The 21,089-nt window shown below is 35.6% G+C and overlaps 1 protein-coding gene across 1 annotated transcript in view; it reads right to left on the bottom strand.

Annotated features, from left to right (window-relative positions):
• Nucleotides 1-1,215: 1,215 nt before the first annotated feature.
• The window catches only part of PACRG (parkin coregulated), a gene marked incomplete at its 5' end in the record, with an annotated part of 209,053 nt that continues 189,179 nt past the window's right edge, over nt 1,216-21,089 (bottom strand). Inside the window, one exon of the mRNA XM_083857625.1 lies at nt 1,216-1,604. Within this exon, the coding sequence (XP_083713751.1) occupies nt 1,450-1,604 (155 nt within the window). The 3' untranslated portion in view covers nt 1,216-1,449. The remainder of the gene's footprint in view (nt 1,605-21,089) is intronic.

Below are 21,089 nucleotides of genomic sequence, written 5' to 3'. Positions count from 1 at the left end.
AATGTCAATCTAATGACAGATATGGCTGAAAGTTTCAGCAGGTGGGAAGGTGCTCCCCACACTTCCAGCAGGCATCCAAGAGAGCAGGGCAGCGTAGGGGCTGTGTCTCTCACTTGGGCAAGCCTTGGAAGGTGTGAATATGGATATGGATGTGGATATGGATAAGCACTTGGAAAAAGTCTCATGTGTCTAACACCAAGGAGTGTATTTCAGGCTCTTAGCAGTTACAGTGAAATGCTTGAAAGTGCAACTTGCATACATTTGAAGAGCTCCAGAAAACATAATAAAAGCCAGATGAGCCCAAAGTCTTTTAAAGCACTTTTAAAAATCTCATGGTTTTAAGCAAAGTTCATATCTCTGGTTTGTTTTGAGCTGACTCAATAATTTTAAATGGTTGTCCTTGAGAATTGACTGTTTGTTTTGTTGGGTTTTTTTCTGTAGGTTTATTCCAGAGAAATGCTTAAAAAGCAATAAAGTAAATCTCAATAGCTTTGCTTAAATCCATGATTGTATCAGTTCTGTGTTATGGGTACAAAGGGAGAAACTAACTGAGTAGGAAATTGTAAGAGATTCCTGCAACAATAGTTACATTGTTTGCACATATACACACCATAATAATAACAGAAAAGCAATAGCAACCTTGCAGTTGCAAAACCACTAAGTGCCCTTTAAAAATGTAGGTGTATATTCTGTGTTTAGCCAGATTAACAGTGTCACTAGGGACTGATACTTTCTGTATGCTGTATCTCCCACCTGATTTATTCAAGTTTTTTTCTGGGCTTCTTTTCTTCTTAACTGTTTTTGTGCCTTATGTTCACCAAGAGGAACCCAAGTTCCATGAATAAACACCTGGAAGCTGAGAACAGGAGTGTGTAAGAAACCTGGATTAATTTAATGACAGTGCTGTATAATGGAAAATATAAATTTTCCTGCTGCAATTGGTACATACATTCAACAGTTTTATTGTATGTCAGTGCATATTATTCGGCACAGCTGCTAGAGAGGGATTGCTGAACTGGTGTTTCTCTTCCATGACAAACACCTATTAAGCAGTCAGTATAAACTCTTCTTGTTACAGCCTCTGACATCACCCTCAGGGCAAGCGGACACAGAACAGCGATTGCTGAATTGTGTATGAAAATTATAGTTTTATTGTCTACACAAGTGAAGGTTTAACTCAGATTCTTGTTCGAGTCAGCTCTGTTATAAAGGAGTGATTCTTTCAGGGAACAAACAAGCACAGTACACCATTGTAATCAAAGGAACAGACACTATTTATGTATTGGAAAGCCTTGTTCACAATAGTGCTAACACTCCAATGCCCCAGAAGCCACTATTTTAGCAGCTGTAGAGAAGATAAAGCATGACTAACAAGATGCAATACACAGTCAGATACAGTTTTCTTTAGAGTGCACATAGATGGAATCATCCCATTTAATATAACTCAGTTTACATGCATGACCCATAAGTGGGGATCATGTATTTAATGTTTATGTAAGCATTTTCTCCACCGTAGCGTTCAAAGAGTTCCAGTGTCTCTCTAATGAGAACTCCAATATTTTCACGCTTCTGCTGGCTGTATTCTATCCCATCACCTAAATTAACTGGTTAAGAAAAGAAAAAAAAAAAGAAAAAAAAAAAAAGAAAAAAAAAAAAGAAAAAAAAAAAAAAGAGAGAAAAGAATTATATTGAATTTCATCTTACATTTCAAAATAATGACATAGGAAATTGCAATTGCTGGTCAGTTACTGTGCCACTGTTAGAAACTTTGTTCTGTGACATGGAACAGAGCTAAATTTGAAAACAGGATGGGTTTGGTATCTCTTTACAGCTTCGGTCAGGTTCCAGCTTCATACGCTTTCAAAATTAATGTATGCATTACTTCAGTACCTAAGCAAAAATTCCAGGAAAATAAACACATTCTTTTATAAGATGAATATGGATTGTCTCTTTCACAGTTTGAAATCTTAAATAGGTATTAGTTTGGAATTGCTCCACATTAATCATCATATTCACACACTTATGTTGTTCCTGATAGAGGAAACCTGGCTAAAGGAGATTTTTGGAGTATAACATGGTGCTCATTCAATTTCAGCTTCCTGAAAAATGTGCAAAATTAGGTCTATGTCAAAAGGACCAATAATTGCAGTCCCCAGATACAGTAACATCTACTGCTGCTTTCTGTAACATGGACTAGCAAGAGTGACAAACGCTTATATACACAGACCATAATTCTTTAAAAATCAGTGTGAACAACTGTGACAACAAAATAAGAACAATAAGAAATAACTTCACCTACAAAGTTGCTGAAAGATTTAAAAGAGGAAAATACTTTTCATTTGGTTTTAAAACAATATTTTGAAAAGCATCCGAAAAAGTATCTGAATCTATATTCTAAGACATGTATGAAAATAATTTGGAAGGAGCAAAATGTACTCAGACCACGTTTGGTGTAGTGGGGAGCTGTCACACTGCTGTAGAGTAGTCCACACTGGGCAGGGGTGACAATGTGCCCATGTTAACGTCTCAAACAATCAGTGGCACTCTCTCTCAGCCAGAGAAAGACCCATTTGTCAAGACAATGCCACTTCTCTGGCAGAGCTGGCCTTTCACACTTGAAAAGGCAAGGGTAGATTTTACCCCCACTGTTGCTTCCAGATCCTCAGGCTGATGCCATGAAGATGCCCAACTGCACCAATCCTCACATCCTCTCTTAGATCTAAGCCCAAAGATCTGGAATTAAAGCTCATGGCTTTGTGACCAGCAAAAACTGAAGAACCATGGTCATGAAGAAACAGTTGGTGAACCTGGGTAAAAAAATCATCCTTTTGATGAATATTTCTATTAAATATCCAACTGCTTACACATATTTATATCACTTTACTTCTTATTAAATGATTATACAAATACAGATGTGACTTACAAGGACTGTGCTTCTTGAGTGGGAAGGAGGTAATTTTTTTTAAAATGATGATTACTTTCAAGCACACAAATATTTTCCAATACATTAACTGTTAATCTCACTGACATAAAAAGCCAGGGTTGTGACATGAAAATTTATTACAATTAATTTAATGTAATGTTACAAATAACAGATTATGAGAGTGCATAGAAAACACCAAAAAACTATTAAAAAAAGGATTAGCTTATACAAAAAACCAAACCAAAACAAAACAAAACAAAAAACAAAACAAAACAAAACAAAACAAAACAAAACAAAAACAAACAAACAAACAAAAAAAAAACAACCAAAAAAAAACAGTGCAAAAAGAAAAGGACATCACAATTGTGCAAGTTAGAGTAAACATGGCTTGCTTTTGCAGGATGCAACTGAGATAACTGTGCCTCATCACCTGTCTTGCATGTGCACTGCAAGCTCTCCCCAGAACACCTGGAGGTATTTCTGATTTCACCAGCTTGAGCAAAGGAAACCCTGAACCTTGACCTAAGTCTTGGCAAATACGTAAAGGAATTACTGATTTTCCAACCATATGTCTATTATCTGTAATTTTAAGCCTACACACATGCTCTGCTAATGAGCTTACACAGCTTTCATCGTTCTTTCAAAGAAGTAGTAGAAAAAAAAATCAGCTGTCTGGAAGTAATGGTGATACATTTCTAAGGAAGTCTGGGGGAGGCCAATGAGAAGCTGTGATAATGCTGGTAGCAGAGGTATTTTCCAGATTTGCATGTTGCAATCTTTATTATAGAACACAGTCTGTATAAAAATTTATCTTAGATGCTTGATTAAAAGGTATCTAAGAGTATGAGGGAATGATAAAGGGAAGATTCTGCAAGGGAAGACTAAATGTGTGATGCGCATACTTTCATTACAATTTTTTTCCTGCAGACCATCTGTGCTATATGAAGGTTTGTATCCTCAAGACAGCCATAATTCACACTAGTGTCATGACACAAACTACAACCAACAATACTAGAAAGGTTATGTCAGCATCGATGTCACCTGATAGGTACTAAAATAGCTATCCTGTGTAGTTATAGGGATTATCAAAGTTTTCATACAAAAAAGATAATCATTAACCCAAGAGGACAACATCCATTAAAAGGATGATCCAGTGCAGATCACCCTATGGGTAAATATCTACTCATAATAATTATGATGATTAGCTGGAAAAAAAATAGCCATTGAAGTACAGTGGTCTCAGTGTACTCTTCTCTGGTTTGAATTTATTTCCAAGTTAGTTTGCCTGAGAAGCCAGCCTTGTCAGCCACAAAAATGTTGCATATGTAAAGTGTGAACATGGATCTGATTCAAACTCTTTATGAAGTTGTCCTTTGTGAGGAAGAACAAATCAACACGAAAATGCTAGGAAGCACATTTGTCATATCTTTGCCTCAAAGTGAAAAGTCTGGCAAATTCAGCATGCACCAAGAACTCATTTCAGAACAAATGTTATTTCTATCTTTAGAAGAAATACACTGAAGGACTAGATCTAGAGGATTACAATCAGGATTCCTGATCCCAGCCCTTCCTGGATCAAAAAGTTACTTCCCAATCTCCCAAATCATGCACCAAAAGTTTTATGGTGCTTAAAGTGAAGTGAGTGTCTTTGCACCTGTCAAGACCTGTGTTAGCTGATGAAATCACCCGGCACGCCAAGGCCAGGAGCGGCACTCCCTGCCCTGCCAATGCCAGCTGCTGTAGCCAAGGAAACCCTGCTTAGGCCCCCAGGGACTGAACTCAGCCTTTGGCAGGGAACAGAGGAGGATTTGAATTTTGCTATAAAAGGTGGTTTGTATTTGAGTCTAGACATGCTTCTATTCATGATTTGGGATATTAAAGAAATTCTGGTGTTTTTTGTATTCCATGTCATTTAATTTTAAAATTTCACTAAGGTAATGCTACAAATATAAAATATTATTGAAGATAATATTATTGTTATATTTAAAGAAGAACAAGCAAGTTTCTGTCTATGCACTAAAAGCCTGATATGGCAGTTTTGACATCCTGGAGTGGACAAGAAAGGTAAACCAACCCTTAAAGCTCATTCAGATCTATTTCTTACTCTAGACATTTGTTAGCACCTGAAAGTGTCCAAGACATTCTTTTAGTTTATTAGATTTCACTTCAAGACAGGCCAGATCTCAAAAAGAGGAGTTTTTAATCCCCTAAATATGTTGCTTGTAAGTATTTTACAGATACCAGAGCTTGCTCCTGGTGGTGATTGTTCCAAAGGTTCTGCTTTACACAAATTAAAGTCAGGGTTTTCATACAACTGTAGTTTAAGGGATGTCATAGATCTTGGGATATTAGATTTTCTACAAATGTTAAATATCCGAGGAATGTGAGGAATGCTTAGTATTGGAATAACACTCAAAAGAAATTTCTGAAGTGACTGTGAAGACAGCCCCATGTCCCCAGTTTAGATGATATTTTTAATCAAATTGTAACTCAAATGTAATTCCTTTATCTTTACTGATGAAAATGCTTCTTTACTGATTTTAAGTGCATATGGCAACACTTGTGTATTTCACCTTGTCTTGGAACTAATACTTCTCAGCAGAAATTTTTGAAGTGCTACTAAATTAACAAAGAGCTCTGGTATAAAGGGCATAACAGTTTGGAGTGGGTGCTACTCTTTTTTTTTTTTGTACACAAATCAATAAAACTGCTTGGAAAGATAGGCATCATTCCAGAATTTGAGTCTTCAAAAACAAAGATACTGAAAGGTAAAGTGACTTCCAAGTCATGGAAGGTATCAGTCACAAACCATGATTCTCAACTTTTATTGTCGATAATTAAAGTACTATTTATGATAAAATATAACTACGGTAAAAATCCATTTTAAGTGGATCAGTTCACCCTAGTCAAACCAACACATATTTTCAGCCATTAGAATGACTACAGGAATGCAACATGCTAACCTGAATGTTACTTCGAAACAAAAATCCCAGCTGCAATGCCATTGAACCTGTCAAATAACAAAATGCAGTTAAGCAGTACAAACTAGCATTAAAACGTTTTGGGGAAAATTTCAGGGCTTTCTTTCTTTCTTTCTAGGAGTCATCACCAATATCAAGAAATAAATGGCAGCTGATTTCAGCTACAGACTGACATGCCAGGGTCAGGGTTTGCATCATTTAAGTTCATTGCCCAGGTACAGTTCAGAGCTTAATTAAGCTTTCAAAGTCTTCTTGTTAGGATAAATTTAATTGTCACAGAATGTGTTGGCTTCCTGACTGGAGTGGAAAATGAAAGCCCTTATGAGTCAGTGTGGGGAGAGAGAGGAAGGCTCCTTTGCACCACTCCTATCACTGTGACTCAGAAATGTGCTTTGAAATTGTCAGCTCCAGGAAAGATGAGGTAGTTCAGTCTCCCTGTTATTTAATTGAAAGTCTGTGAAAAGTCACAGGGTAAGAATCTAAACCACTCCTGTCTGTTGAGAAACAGTGGGACATTTCCAGTTCATTTCACTGAGGGCAAGGAAGAGACACCAGGAGGTTATGACTTCTGGCTGTTACTAACCCACACAGAGAAACCCCATGTCCCCTTTGTGAAGGCTCAGAGCAATGTGAACATCAGTTTTGAATGTTCTTAAAGAACATTCTAGGATAAGTCTAGATTATGTACACACAAAGTGCAAACTGGCCTCAAGTAGGCTGGTCCCAAAGCTAGAGTGTTGGGAAGGAGAGCTTGTAGAGTAATTTATGTTGGAAGGAACCTCTGGAGTCATCTGGCCCAAATGCTCTGCTGTAAGTCAGCTCCATTTCCAAAGTTAGATCAGGTTGCTCAGGGTGGAATATCTGCAGTTGCTCAGCACAGAGTAGTCCTAGAATGGGAAAGGGTGCAGAGATCCCCTTGGGCTGTCAGATTTTTACCAGCCATTTCAAATGTGATGGAGGAGAGTGCTGCTCATTAAATATGAACATGTGTTTCATGAAGGAGGACTTGCTGGAGCTACAAATGTCATAGGAAGAATTATTATATGTTTTGATACAAAATAAATCTAAACTTTTAGTGTAGTAACAGATTACCACATATGTAACACTGCTTTTGGAAGCTTAATCTTATTCCAAGGAAAGAGGCACAAATTTGGCTGAAAAAATAATAAAATTTCATTAACACTGTGATTTGAAATCACGAAATATAATTTTAAAAACTCAAATTGACACATATTTCAAAACACTTAAAAACATTAAAGCTGAATGTATTAATATAACCTAAGAAGGCCAAACCTTTGAATAAGCACAGACCTGTTTTTTGACACTATCAACACTTGAATTTCTTGTCTCTTGCTTTACTTGGCTCTTGCTTCTATTTTTCATCACTAGTGCTGAGTGTTTATCACTTTACAATGCTACAACACTGCAGAGATTGCAGAAGAATATTTCAATCCAAAAAGGCACGTATGCTTGGAATTTAAAAAGAATACTAATATAGAGACAGTTCAGCTCATCACGTCTTAGAAAAGATTTTCTTAATTCTCATTGAAGGCATTTTGCTTTAGCATAAAATACAGATCCTTCCTATAGTTATCTTCCATATGCAGACAGCTTTTAGTTATTTCACAAATAAGCATTTATAGTTAAAAGAAAGTGCTGTTACTATAAATGCTATTCAGAAAGTCAACAAGTCAGCAAGTAGAGGTAGCGCTCTGATTGGGCAGGAAAGATGGAAATGATGTTTTACTAATGGTGTAAGCTTACTAGAGATAGCTGCAACTATCTGCAAATTGCTGTAGTAAAAAAAATAAAAATAAGCCAACAAAAACCTAAACCAAACAAACCAAAAAAACCAACTGAAAATGAGCCAAGACAGCAGCTGTTATCACAGTTTTTCCATTTCCAGGAAATGTTATCAATATCAGATGTAATCCTTTCTAAGCCCAGATTTTGGGGGGGGGTTTGCCTTTTTTTTTTTTTTTTTTTTTTTTTTTTTAATAGAAGTACAAGAATGAAAAAGAAATCACAGGTTTTGTAACAAAATTTATTAGCAAACACATCAATATGGCAAAAAAAGAGACTATTTTTTCCTTTATAAGTACCTAAACTTCTCCAATTAATTTAGACTTTGAAGTTTGCCTATGTTAATGCTACAGATCAACATCAAACAAAGTAGAGTTAAATAATCTTAGATAAATAGTATGCTCAACAGGGGAATGGAATTTGGAGGCTGACATCTCATTGGCCTTGGGACAATGTTTACTATTGCAAAACAATATATTAGTCACAAATCATGCTTAACGTGGAACAAGAGTTGCACCAGTTAATGTGAATCTGATGTTTTGCCAGTTGTTTCAGATGTATATAAGCTAGTAAAATGTAAATAATATTTTTTTAGTTGGAAATCATGTTTGTGTGTGCAAAACTTGCATAGCTTTTCTGGACTGATGTGAAATATGTTTGTTCATCCCACTAATTTCTCATCCAAATATAGCATCATTAATGCAAAAAGAATTAAAACCATGAAAAAACAAATTGTTGTATGAGTGTGGAATAAAATTATTTATTTTATAATGTAATTCAAAATGACAAACCTGAAAGTTCTCAAGTGCTTCAAAGATCGCTGATTTCAACATGAAACAGAATCTTAAACCAGCTAATTTTTGACATTGAGTTACATACATACTTAAACCCAAGATGCTTAGCAATCCATCCTCTTTCCATCAGTGGAAGTTTTTTATTAATGCAACCACAATGGTTTTAGGGGGAACTCTATGTTTTTATTCACAAGCAAAAACCTCAGTAATCCATTACTTTGTGTTAATAACTGCTGCTATGTTTGTACATCTGCCATGTACTAATGGAATTGGTTGTGTCTAATTTTGCCATTCAAAATCATTACCATTTCAGAAGTCTATTTGGTCTAGCTTGCCGATATTGCACAGAGAGCTAAATTATTTCAGTGACTGCTTTCCTAACTTTGTGACATAACTGGAAGTGTGAACCCTTTTTTGTCAGGGGAAGTTTCACCTCAACATGAGGAAGAACTTCTTTACATTAAGGGTTGCAGAGCACTGGAACAGTCTGCCAAAGGAGGCCATAGGGTCTCTCTGTCTGGAGACATTCCAAACCCACCTGGATACATTCCTGGGTCACCCGCTCTGGGTGACCCTGCCTTGGCAGGAGGGGTTGGACTATGTGTCCTGGGTTGTAGTGTGGGATGTACACAAAGTATTTATTCTATCACCATCTTCATGAACTGTTAAAACCAAGTGGGGCAGTGCTCTAGTGTTGGGCTGTCTTCTGCTAATGGCCCATCAACGCCCTGCCCATGACTCACAGGTAACTCCCTCCAGGAGTTATCTCTGTTTAATGGGCCATCAAGGACCCACTTCACACTCATCATCTCATTGTGAGATGCTCTGCCCAGGGGGAGGAGCCAAGCATTCCCACCTGGATATAAGCTGGGATTTGGGACAGGACAAGCAGCCCTTACCCACTGGATTCCCAGAGGAGCAGAGCTACCAGACCTTTCTACAGGATCACTGCTTCAGGAAGAGCCCCTCACCTGGACTGCTTCCACCATCCTGCTCAGGTTGTATTCTGACTCTGCCAGTGGTCCTTTGTGTTATTGCATTTATTTTGTTTTATTTTTACCTTTTAACCTTTCTTCTTATTAAATTGTATCTCTGACTTGGAGCCTCTCACTCGTTTTGCTTTCAAACCACAACACTACGTGATCTCCTTTCGAGCCCTAACTATTCTGTGATTCCTTGGAATGCAACCATATAAAAATAGATCAATGCATTAAAAATTTCTCATCAAAATTATAGGAGCAAATGGTTAGATATGCCTATAGGTTGCTGAATATGCCTAGAGCTGCCAGTTTTCTAGTTTCACTGTTCCCTAATTAAGCTAAATAAGCAAGAGCCTGAAGTCAACAGAGGGTGTTTTAGCAGTGATTTGAGAAAGGACAAGGAGATGAAAGCTATGAATGACTGCATGGATTTGCCAAGATTTCTTTCATTGCTGTAGGACAAGGACAGAATTTATGCAGTTTAAAGGACAACTAGCACTGAAACTGGAATGTGCCATTTTATCCTCAAGCCAGATGTAAGGGAACACCCTGCTCCACAGGTATCAGTACTATAAGAATAAAGATATCTTCTTCTGGTATACATTTATATATATCTGTAAATGAATTGGGTATTTGGATTACTTTTCCTTTGTTTTTCCAGTTAATGCATATTATGAATAAAAAAATAGCCTTCCCATGATGTGGATTTACTTTCTTTTTATGAAGGACATAAAAATAAATACTTATCAAAAGCTAGTTAACAGCTATTCATTTTACATTAAGAAAAGCATATATTTGAATTCATAGCAGCTTTTCAAGCAAACATATAAAAGCCAATTTTTATACAATTAAAATGTATTATGTGTAGTCTTAAAATGCAAAACAGATAAAAAGAGAAAGGAAATTGTGTCCCCTAGGTGTGGTATTTCTGCAGATTCATGGCTTTTGTATTGGGTAAGTTGAAGCCTTTTGAAAGCAATGTGGAAACTGCATATAAACCACATTGACTGATTTTTTTTTTTTTTTTTTTTTTTTTTTTTTTTTTTTTTTTAGCTTTAGGAATTTGAATTAAGTGTGAAAAAAGATAAGTGAATAAGAACTATTTCATTAGTGACTCTTAACGGGAAAACACTCAATCTTCTCCTTGCCTAAATTACACCAGTACCAAGTGACTGATATTTGCATGTCAGTAACTTGACTTAGATCACTTATTAAGATTTAGTAGACTGATGTACTATTGCAATACACAGCAAAACCTTTTGTTTTGCCACTTATGCAACGTTTATAAGATTACTGTCTTTACTATCTCATATAAAATCATTATTTACTGTGCTACTAAAGATATCAAACTCTATGCTGTGTTTATTAAAATGTTCTCCTAATGTTTTCACAAAGGGATCACGGTGTTATTAAAACACAAGCATTTTAGTGCAGCCTAAATACAAGTGTTTGTAACACAGAAGTAATTGCATACAGTAAGTGTGTATAAAAACAATAGGATGGGAAATAATTAGCAAGTTTTTAAAGGTAAAATTAGTATCGACATATATTACAATATTTTAAATAACAATATTTTTTAAACATGCCATATATTTATTTTATTACACTTTTTTACTTTTGTTCATTGTTTTAAGAAAATGGAGATATTCCAGTAAAAATTATTAATGAAAGATTATTTTTCCCATTCCAGATAGCATTTTTTCTGATAATAATAAGAAGCAGTCAAAGGTCCTAGATAGGAGTTAGAATGAAGTATATATTTTTGTATTTTCCAGCTTTCATGACACAATTTTACCGTTGGTATGTATGAATATAGGACAAAACTGCTACTCTTATTTACTTACACCTGAAGAATTGCAACCATCCAGAAGCATATCATGCCATAAAGCTGTTCAAAAAAAAACCCTTTAAACGTCTATTCTGGAACTACACATGGGAGTAAAAATGGCCTTTCTATGTGCAAACCGGACATGCTGAGCACTGAGTTGGAACCTGATCATACAGGTGTCAAAACAGAGACAATACAGCATTTCTGGTTCACTTTGTAATACTTCTCTTAATATCCATCCACTTCATTAAAAAAGCAGTGAACCTGAACAGTCATGCTTTAAAAAGGAAAATATCTTTTCTTCTCAGGTGAATTTGTAATTGCTTGTCTGACACTGCTGCATATATCATATATCTATAGGCTGATGGCAGTGAAGTAGTTACATTTCATAATTTCATCTCCTCTGCAGTGGTCATTTGAGTGTTTGCTATCCTGATTTGCTGCCATGCCAGCACTTTAAAGCAGGAGAGTAGAATTCTTGTCTTTTACCATTCTCCAGCTAATCCTGGCAAAGAGGACTATTTTTGTCCTCTAACATTGTTAAAGCCTGCTAAGTTTTGTAACCACAATCTCAATTCCCTATTCATCATTCACTCATCTTAGAAGCCTTGGAAGGAAAGCAGCTCAAACACACACATACACATGCATGTCAGGTCAGCGAGGAAGAGACAAGAAGAGAAGAGGGAGGTGATATGGCTGAATGCTCTTGGTCAGCTCAGGCCAGCCTAGAGCTTTATAACAGCCAAGAAAAAAAGTTCTATAGCACAGCAGAGCACAATGTGTTTGAATATTTGAAGTTTGCACTTTCATGTATTATAATGAAGAGCAAAAGTAAAAAGCTGTCAAGAAAATTCTTCCTTGGCAACTTAAATATGCTTTCTCACACTTGGGTGATCTGAGAGTACATGCACACATTGTAATCAGCTTTACATTAATAACAATGAAATGTCCATTGCTATGAAGGAAAGTCATGAGGGGGATTTTTAGATAAATTTGGGACAACTTGCAAAGATAACCTGGAAGTCAGAATGAGTAATATCTAAGTGGGACATATTTCAAGAGTAATATTTCTCTTGAAGTTTTCCTGGAATGCTTATTGCTCAGTGGATAGGATCAGCCTCTGGAGGAAAGGAAGAAGTAACATCTCACAAAATTCCTTTATCACTTCTCTCCAGCACACCACAGATGGCTGTTTCATCTTATATGTTGTTTAATGCTAATATCTGCAGTGAATTTACAGGTCCCTGACCCAACTCTGCAGCTGCAGTGCTGAATTGGTACCCATGGAAGCTCTACCTCAAAATTAAGAGAAAATTCTGCACAGAAAAATATCACTGAGCATTTTTGGACAACAGCAGCTAGTGCAGAATGATGATTTTGAAGGAAACGATGATGTTATTTTAAGGGAAAAGAATACCATATGTTAATCTCAACAAAATCATGTGAAAAAATTCATGAGTCACCAATAAATGTCATCATTGGATGGTGGTATCTGGAAAGGTCCTCCTGAATTACTTGTCCTAACACAGCCAAAGTTTATTGGGTGCTTGACTGATAAGTAAAATAGACATTGCTTGTCCCAGGGAGAAGAATGTGGACATGGGAGAAGTAGAAGACAAACAAAGGCTGAAAGTGGAGGCAGGGAAGCCAAGAACATTCCTTTGGCTAGTTAATTTTCCAAAGTATGCTTCATACGGGTTCTAACTTATAAGAATATATGCATTATGGTTTAGGATAATTATTTCACAGTGTAACTTACAAGATCCCATGGGATGCCAATTAACATGTTATATCTAAGTCTGCTGACTTTCTGCTGTAATTCTGTAGCAAAACACAGTGAAAGGGTAGATAGGCTTATCTGCACATCTGCAGCTAGAACCCAATATCTTTGCTTTACAGTTATGAGTAAGAATCTCACCTACTTACTTACTCCCAAGGCTGCCTGGGAAATGATTAGAACGGAATGTCAGCTGTACAGGGCTCTTATGGGAATGTGTGTATCAGCTACAGAATTGACTTTGTAAGATGGAGGAGGTGAACTGAAGCTGTTACCAGTCTGTGAGAAGAGAGGTGCCAAAAGCCTCCCAGTACTTGAAACCTCTCCTATTGTCTTCTTTTCCTTTACTTGTGTGGATTGAAAAAAAAAAAAAAAGAAAAAAAGAGTAATCCAGAAATCTTTTGCTAGTTTTGTAATATCCTCATTTTACAGAGGCATAAGCTTTCCTCTCTACCTAATATCAAAAAATGCAGAAAAGTCAGTAAGTTCAGGCATGTTTGTTATCAGATCTAGTGCCTCAGCCATCTGTCTCAACAATTCCTGAAACTGCTGATAGTTGTCTGGCAGAGATTATAACCACTGTCACTGATTCCTGAGAAGACACTGAAGAAGTCAGGCTAATATTAATTTCTTAACATATTCTTGCCCTTGTCATCTATCTCTATCTAGCAGCCCAGAATGGCTTAAACTGGGGTTATGGTTCTAGTTCTGTAGGGGAAATGGCATGAAAAGATAAGAACTTGATTTTGTAGGAGATGAACAATAATAGCACTCACAATTTTCAGCTAACAGACTGACTTAACTTCACACATCCACAGAAGACAACTGTGAACACAGGCAGAATTAGAGACATGGAGCAGGAGACAACACTGTGGTACAAATCTTTTACAGCCAGAACAGAAATTTAGACCACGTCAGGAACTGTAACAATATCTGTGGGCTCTGCAGGAGACTCAGTAGGGCTGCACTGAATTTACCTCTCAGCATATCATAGGAGCTGGATTTCCAAAAGCACTGCTGGAGTGAAGCGCTGACTGATCAGTGAGTCCCACAGAGGCAGCCAGTGGAGAACAGGGAGCAGTGGAGTTTTTCTCTGAGACTTAAATATTTGCATTTGGCCAGGAGCTACAGCCCAGGAGCTTTCCTGATGGTAGATAGCTATTGCTATTCCTTCTGGGTGCAACTGAATGATTTCTTTAAAAGAAAGTTGTGTCACGAAACTGTAGTGACGGCTGTTTCCCAGGGATGGGTGCTGATTTTGCACTACACCTCTCCACAATGACAATTTGTTTCCCACGAGTTCTACCAGCCAATAGAGCCTAGGAGCATGTTTTGACACCTTGTATCTCTTGCATACTCTATGGACAGTTCTCTCACCAGGACATGAATTTGGATCCCTCCCTCCTACCCAGATGCTTATTTTTCCAGAAGCTCTGCCACTTTTTAGTTTGACTGAATTTAGACAATGAGTTTTTAAGTTATGTGAGTTGAGGGGGCGGGTAGGAAAGATTTAGAGAAAGGAATAACCTTATGGCCCATTAAGCCTGGTGTTTTTAAGAAGGCAGGCAAAAAAAAAAAAAAAAAAAAAAAAAAAAAAAAAAAAAAAAAAAATTAAATTAGCAAGGGCAGCAATGACTGCCTTAGTTTTTATAGCTTGAAAACCTAATGATGAAACACCCTCCCAGGAAGCAGGAAACAAGCCCAGCCAATGTGGTTTCAAATCTGCATCTTTCATGATCAGGGAGATTTCACCTAATTATCAAATTATTTACTTACGGAGAAAGGCTTTGGTGACCTCTATGCTTATGATATGCCAAGGAAGCAGCTTTGGAGACAGACCTATTGTTAGACTATGAACTTGTGCCAATATTTCAAAGAAACACAAAGTTTAGCACCTGAATCCAATTTTCAGCAGCTACCTGAGTGGGTTGATTGTGAGCCCTTAACAGTTCCCATATGAAGGCTTCAGTGAATCAGAACATCTGTACATGAGGCTAGATATTTAAATGTCTAAATACATATTTACATGAATACAGTCTACAGTGCCAATTTTTAAGTGTTTTGACTTGAACTAACTTCCTAACAGATGGTTATTCTGAATCTATCTTCATTTATTTATGGCTGTTTATGTTTTTACAGATATAATAAATGATCCAAAGCTTATTCCTTGTCTGTTTATTTATATTTTAATAACAGTTAAAGATATTATTGTACTGCAAAATTTATGCAAATTATATAAAGATGGTCTTTCTGTGTTCTACTTACATGAGATCCCTCTGAATATTCCAGGAAAAACTTCTATGACCATAAGGCAAAGTGAACAAGCATAAATGAGATGTTAGAATCATCTATATTATTGTAAGCTTAGGTGAGATGTTGTCATAAAATAAACAACCCCCAAAATATATGAAATCAAAAAAAGAGAAGAAACTATAGAAAGATAAAGAAAATATTTAAGTACATGCATGAGAAGCTTTGGAAAGTTGATTTCAACAAAATTCATGCAAATTTTCTCAATAAGATAAAGCTCATGGTACATAAAATGATGGTTTTGTAAGCAGATATAGACCTGACTCAGGAAACTGTAATGAAAATGTGTAAGTGATTGCAAAATCAGGACTAAAGTGTGTTTATTTATATCAAAGCATTTCCTAACTAGAGAAGCAAGCATATACAAGGTATTAAGAAATGAAAGGTATAATACTGCTGCCAGCTACAGTCATGCCTCACCATGTAAATCACTGAGTTTCAGAAGAGTAAATGAGAGAGGGAGTTAGTTTTTCTCTGCCCACTACAGTGATTAATTAGCTCATTTTCAATAAGAAAAGTACTAGCTATGTTGTTATCTTGTAGCTTTTTTTTCATATTTTCAATAACACCAGAAAACAGCAGCTATCCATTACCTGTTTAAAAGCAAAAGGCACATGTGAACACGAAACACCGTGAGACTTTGGTAAAAAATGTCATGAGAAAGAAAATTCCTCAACTTTGAAGTTGTATTTGTTTATATGTATGTTTTAATATCCAGGGAAAGCAAAGCTTCCTGTAATCATTTTCTTACATTACTATGACATGCATTTTTAATGCATGGTTTTAACTACAATTGTTTGAAGAAGGTTCAGAAGATATTAGAGTTGCCAACTTCCATTATACAACGTTACATTCACTGTACCACTGTACCACTGCATTTGTATCAAGAAATCAGGTCTGGAAGGAAAGACAAGGAAATTTTCCCACTGAATGATAAAGTTGGTTTATTTCCATAAGCCAAATAAATTTTTCAGGAAACATAAACTCAAAAAATTATTGATGTAGAATGGTTTTTATCGCATCAGCTGCAGAACTCCACTGGAGAAAACAGAAAGGAGAAGCCTTTAGGCCACATTTTGTGTGACCTAATTCTTTCAAGGGTACGTTTCTGCAAATTTTTAGGAAGTGACAATGCAAATGAACAACAGTTCCCACTGTGATGTTTTCATGGAATCTCTTCATAACCTCCAAACAGCAGACTTTGCACCAACACTACAGTAGTACATTGTTGTAGAGCTTAATTACTTTTGGATGTAAATGAGCAGAAAAACAATTATCACACACCCAGCAGAAGAAATGGTTATGCTTCTATAAATTTCTGGTATTCTACTACTGTGATTGTCAATTTAAAGTTTCAGTCTCTGTGCTGCTGCCAGGTAATGATTAGTCTACTACATTTTGGTGAAATTGCACTCCAGTCAAGGGAAATGAAGTAAAAAGATGAGGGAAAAAAGAAACTAATATTGTGGAAGTCTAATTAGAGTAGCAGGGCCAGTGCTGGACTTAGCTGAGATGAGGTTGACTTTCTACTAAACTCAATTCACTGAATTCACTGAGAGCAAGATCAAATGTCATGATTTCATTTTCATGGGTGATGTGTTAATAGGAGTGGGATTAACTTCTTCTTCATGTAGTGATCTTTTTTACATTAATGCAAATCAGAGTGCAATCATTCTTTCCTTTGCAAGTACAGTTCTAAAATCTGCCACTTTACTTTCAGAAGGATTAGTGCCATGCAGCTTATTTTGAAGGAAATCACATTGTTTCAACAAAGAAAAAAAAAATCATTCTATTGACTTCAGCATCATCAGCAATATCTTCCAGAAATACATTTTAATAGCTTCCTATGTCAGACAACCATTTCTTACTTACATGGTTTTAATTCATGTTGTTTTGTTTCTAAATGAGTACTTGCAGTAAGTGAATGTGCTTTCATTTAGCAGCTTAAGTTCTCAATTTAAACAACTAAAGATTGCATTTGAGCCACAGATGATACAAACTGCTAATAAAATTCTTTTTAAATGAACATAATTGGATTTTAGCTCAAAAAAGTTATACCCCTCCAAAAGGCCCTCCCAAACCCCAGAAAACTGCAAGCCAAAACCCCTCCTCCAACCAATACCCTGATATTAAACTCTGTGTTTCTTCCCTAGAACATTGATGTATCATATTATTTCACTTCTCCTTGAAAAGTGTTAATGGGCATTAACCACAATTTTACTAGCTATACATGCTGAAATACTTCAGGGTTCCTGATACTATGTCACACTTGGTACAACAAGTATTGATAATAAAACCTGCTTGGATGCCAATAAATATATATTGTGGAGAAATATTACATATAAATCTTCATCTTTACATCTACAATTATTTAATACAGAAAGATCCAAACCATATATAATCTAGATTAGGCAGAATAGCATTTTAAATGAAAAAGGTCAGATGCATGTACTACACATTTTTCATTTTAGATTGTCCACAAAGTCTACTCACAGACCTTTGAAATTGATGGCAAATGTGAGTGTTTATTCAGCTGGAACTTTAAATACTTCATCTATAATGCATATGTTCCCTGAAATAGTTTAAATTGTCTACTACAAATGAATACTGGGATGTTGTGCACACATCTCAAATATTCTATATAGCAGATTAAAAATGTGATATGGACATCAATTCCCTAATGTTTCATAATGTCTATTCAATAGTAAAAGAAATCAATAGGATTTTGTATTTGATTTTTTAAAAGAACCATAATGCTCCACTTCTTACACGAATATAAGGAAAATCTAAGGAATGCATACTGTATTTATATTTTTTCTTTCTTTTTAAATGTTCTGAGGATTTTCTCAAAAATTATTTTGAGAAACATCTTTATAAATACCTCTATTGGCAGGATTATTTTCATTGGGGAATAACTTTGATAGTCCAAAATCTCTGAAGTGTCAATCATCCATCATGTTGTTTATTTATCTCAAAAATGTTATCAGCTTTCACCTGTCCCAGTGTCTCATGTGAATCAGCTCTTAAAATACAAAGTTGTACAAATTCACATTCTATCAAGATAGAAAATAACAAGAAGAGACCATTGAGTTAAATTTTGCTAAATCTATCATCTTCCAGCCTATCACCTTATACTGATGGATTCTTACGTTAGCTAGAGCACCAAAGCAGTTCACTTGGATAGCTTGGCATTCAATAATAGAATGATTGAATAGTTAAAAATTTTGTAAAATGCCTTTTCCCACCTGAGGTTGACTACAAAGCTGTACCTGAGCCTGTTGTCTTATGATTACGTTCTGGTTTTTTCATTGAAAACTGCCTGAATGAAATTTGTATTACTTCAACAGAAGTACAACGAACACTGACTGTTGTTATCCTTCAAAATTGTGAGGCCAAAGATGTGGTCTCTATCTGTGAAAGTCCTGTAAGAAATGTTTTTCCCCATGTGCTGCAGAATATATTTATACATGAGGAGACTGCCATCCACAGTTGTTCTGTTTTGTACTAATCAGGAATTTATCAATCTGAAAAACGAAGCTCATGGGAGCAGAAGATAGGATAATTCAATAAACAGATCAAAAGATTTCAGATTCCCTGTCAGAGGACATTAGATTGACCACAATTTTCTCAGCCTTCAGAACAAAGCTGAAAACTCACTTCAAATTAGTATCCTCATTGTCACCATAAAAAACAGCTACGAAGAAGAAAATTGGACATGGATCATGGTGGAAAGGGTGAGGTTACAAGTAAATGAGATTGCTGAACTGTTGTGAGTCTAATTAATTTTTCGAAAATACTGAAATCATATGATAGGTAACATTAAGATAGGTGAGAAATACTTTACCTTGGAAAAGTATTTAATGTTGGGAAATGTTGGTTAAATAGAAAATCAGATAGGAGAGTGGTGTGTTGTTTTGGGTTTTTTTCAAATTAGCAATTAAATAATCACATTAACTAATAAATTCTTTGTGGCTTTTACCATAATCACAATTGATTCATTATTTGCAATGATTTTTACAAAGGAAAATGGTTTAAGTTAAGCAAATGTGTTATTTAAAATGCAAGTATATGGTACTTTGTAATAAGGTATGGATTATAACTGTGTAATTGACTCACTTTCAGTTAAAAAGCTTTAAATAAAGATGGGTGTATATTGAACTGTTGCATTTTAGTGCATTTCTGGTGGCAAATCAAGAGATCCCTCTTGAACTGTTACACCAAGGGTGTGGGGCTGTGTGTTGAAGTGTCCGTAATCAGCACATTGATCTGTCCCTAACAGGTGTTACCTCAAAAACATTAGGACAAAATTTTAGATTACTTTTCCATAAAATTTAAGTACAACTACCCTAAGATAATTTTTGGAGTGACAAGCACTTATATGAGCTGAATATCTGCCAATTCTATTTATTTACATAAGAAAAAGTGTTTTTCCCAAAGACAAATCAGTTCATAAGTTTCTGAAACAACCACAAAAAAATCATCGTACCATCTTAAAAGCACCTAGCAAAACATACTTGGAATGTTTGGAAATATAACATAGACCCTAAAGAATAATTTATAAATCAGCATTAAAGTCCAATATTCACCCCAGGTTTATTGACCTAGCAGGAAATAAGTGCTATTTAAATCTTAAAATTCCTAGCACACAGAATTGAGTTTGGTTTCAGGAAGAAGAAGAGTAATACAGTGAGGGAAAGATGAGTTTTTTTGACCTCTAGATCATGATGTCAATGAATAGCATGTGACAGAGCACATAATTTGATATCATGAGCTTTCAGTGCTGGAGATCATTCCTTGGAGTTGTTTTATTTACAATATTGCCATTAGACCTACATCATCACAGCCCATGTAAACAGGGAAATGGCAAGACCACAGTCTTTAGTATGTCTATAAATAACAAAAAATCATCCATGAAGGTGAAGTAAATGACTAAGGAAGAGATATTTGCCTACTCCTACTATGTAAGGTCAAACTCACTTCATCAATATAGATGCTGTTTTAATTGAGGTACAAGTAGATCTGCAAACAGAATCTAAGATAAGGCATCTACAATTTTAAGCAGAAATAACAGTAGTATAATGTAGATAATATTAAATACTTAGCAAATTTACCTTAGTGGAGTTTACAAATTTGGATCTAATTATAAAATGCAGCGATTTCAATCACCATTTGTTGTACTCCAGCTATACATTGTGACTATCCTTTTGCACAATCTTAACACCATTTGTTCATTATGTTTTATTTATTAAAAAAACCAAATAATCTATGTTTTATTTTTCAGAGAAATATTTTATTACAAATAATAAACCAGAAAAAAGCACTCAAAATTATTCTACTTCATACAAAATGTTATAAGCTTCAGTATGTATTTTAAATTGTCCTGAAGAATTGGATATGTGGGGTTTTTAGTTTGGTACCCACCATTGCTTCATGCTGAACAATTAAACTGGTCAAATACCTGTTTCTCTATGAATGATGAATGAAAAACATACAGTTGACATGGTTGTTAAATGTCATTGAATTTAGCACATATGCTAGGAATGAAATCCCACTTCTTCTAAATTTGTAGATCACAGGTTGCATTAAGTGGAGCGTAACTGTCACACAGTGTTTGGATTTTGTATCATTACATCTCAATAACCTCTTATAATTTCATCATTATAGCATATCCTCTAAGATTCTAAATAAGTTTT

The sequence above is a fragment of the Zosterops lateralis genome (assembly GCF_965231275.1).
Source record: "Zosterops lateralis genome assembly, chromosome: 3".
NCBI lineage: Eukaryota > Metazoa > Chordata > Aves > Passeriformes > Zosteropidae > Zosterops > Zosterops lateralis.
Note: the sequence above shows the minus strand (reverse complement) of the source record. Positions and strands in the feature narration are given on the sequence as shown.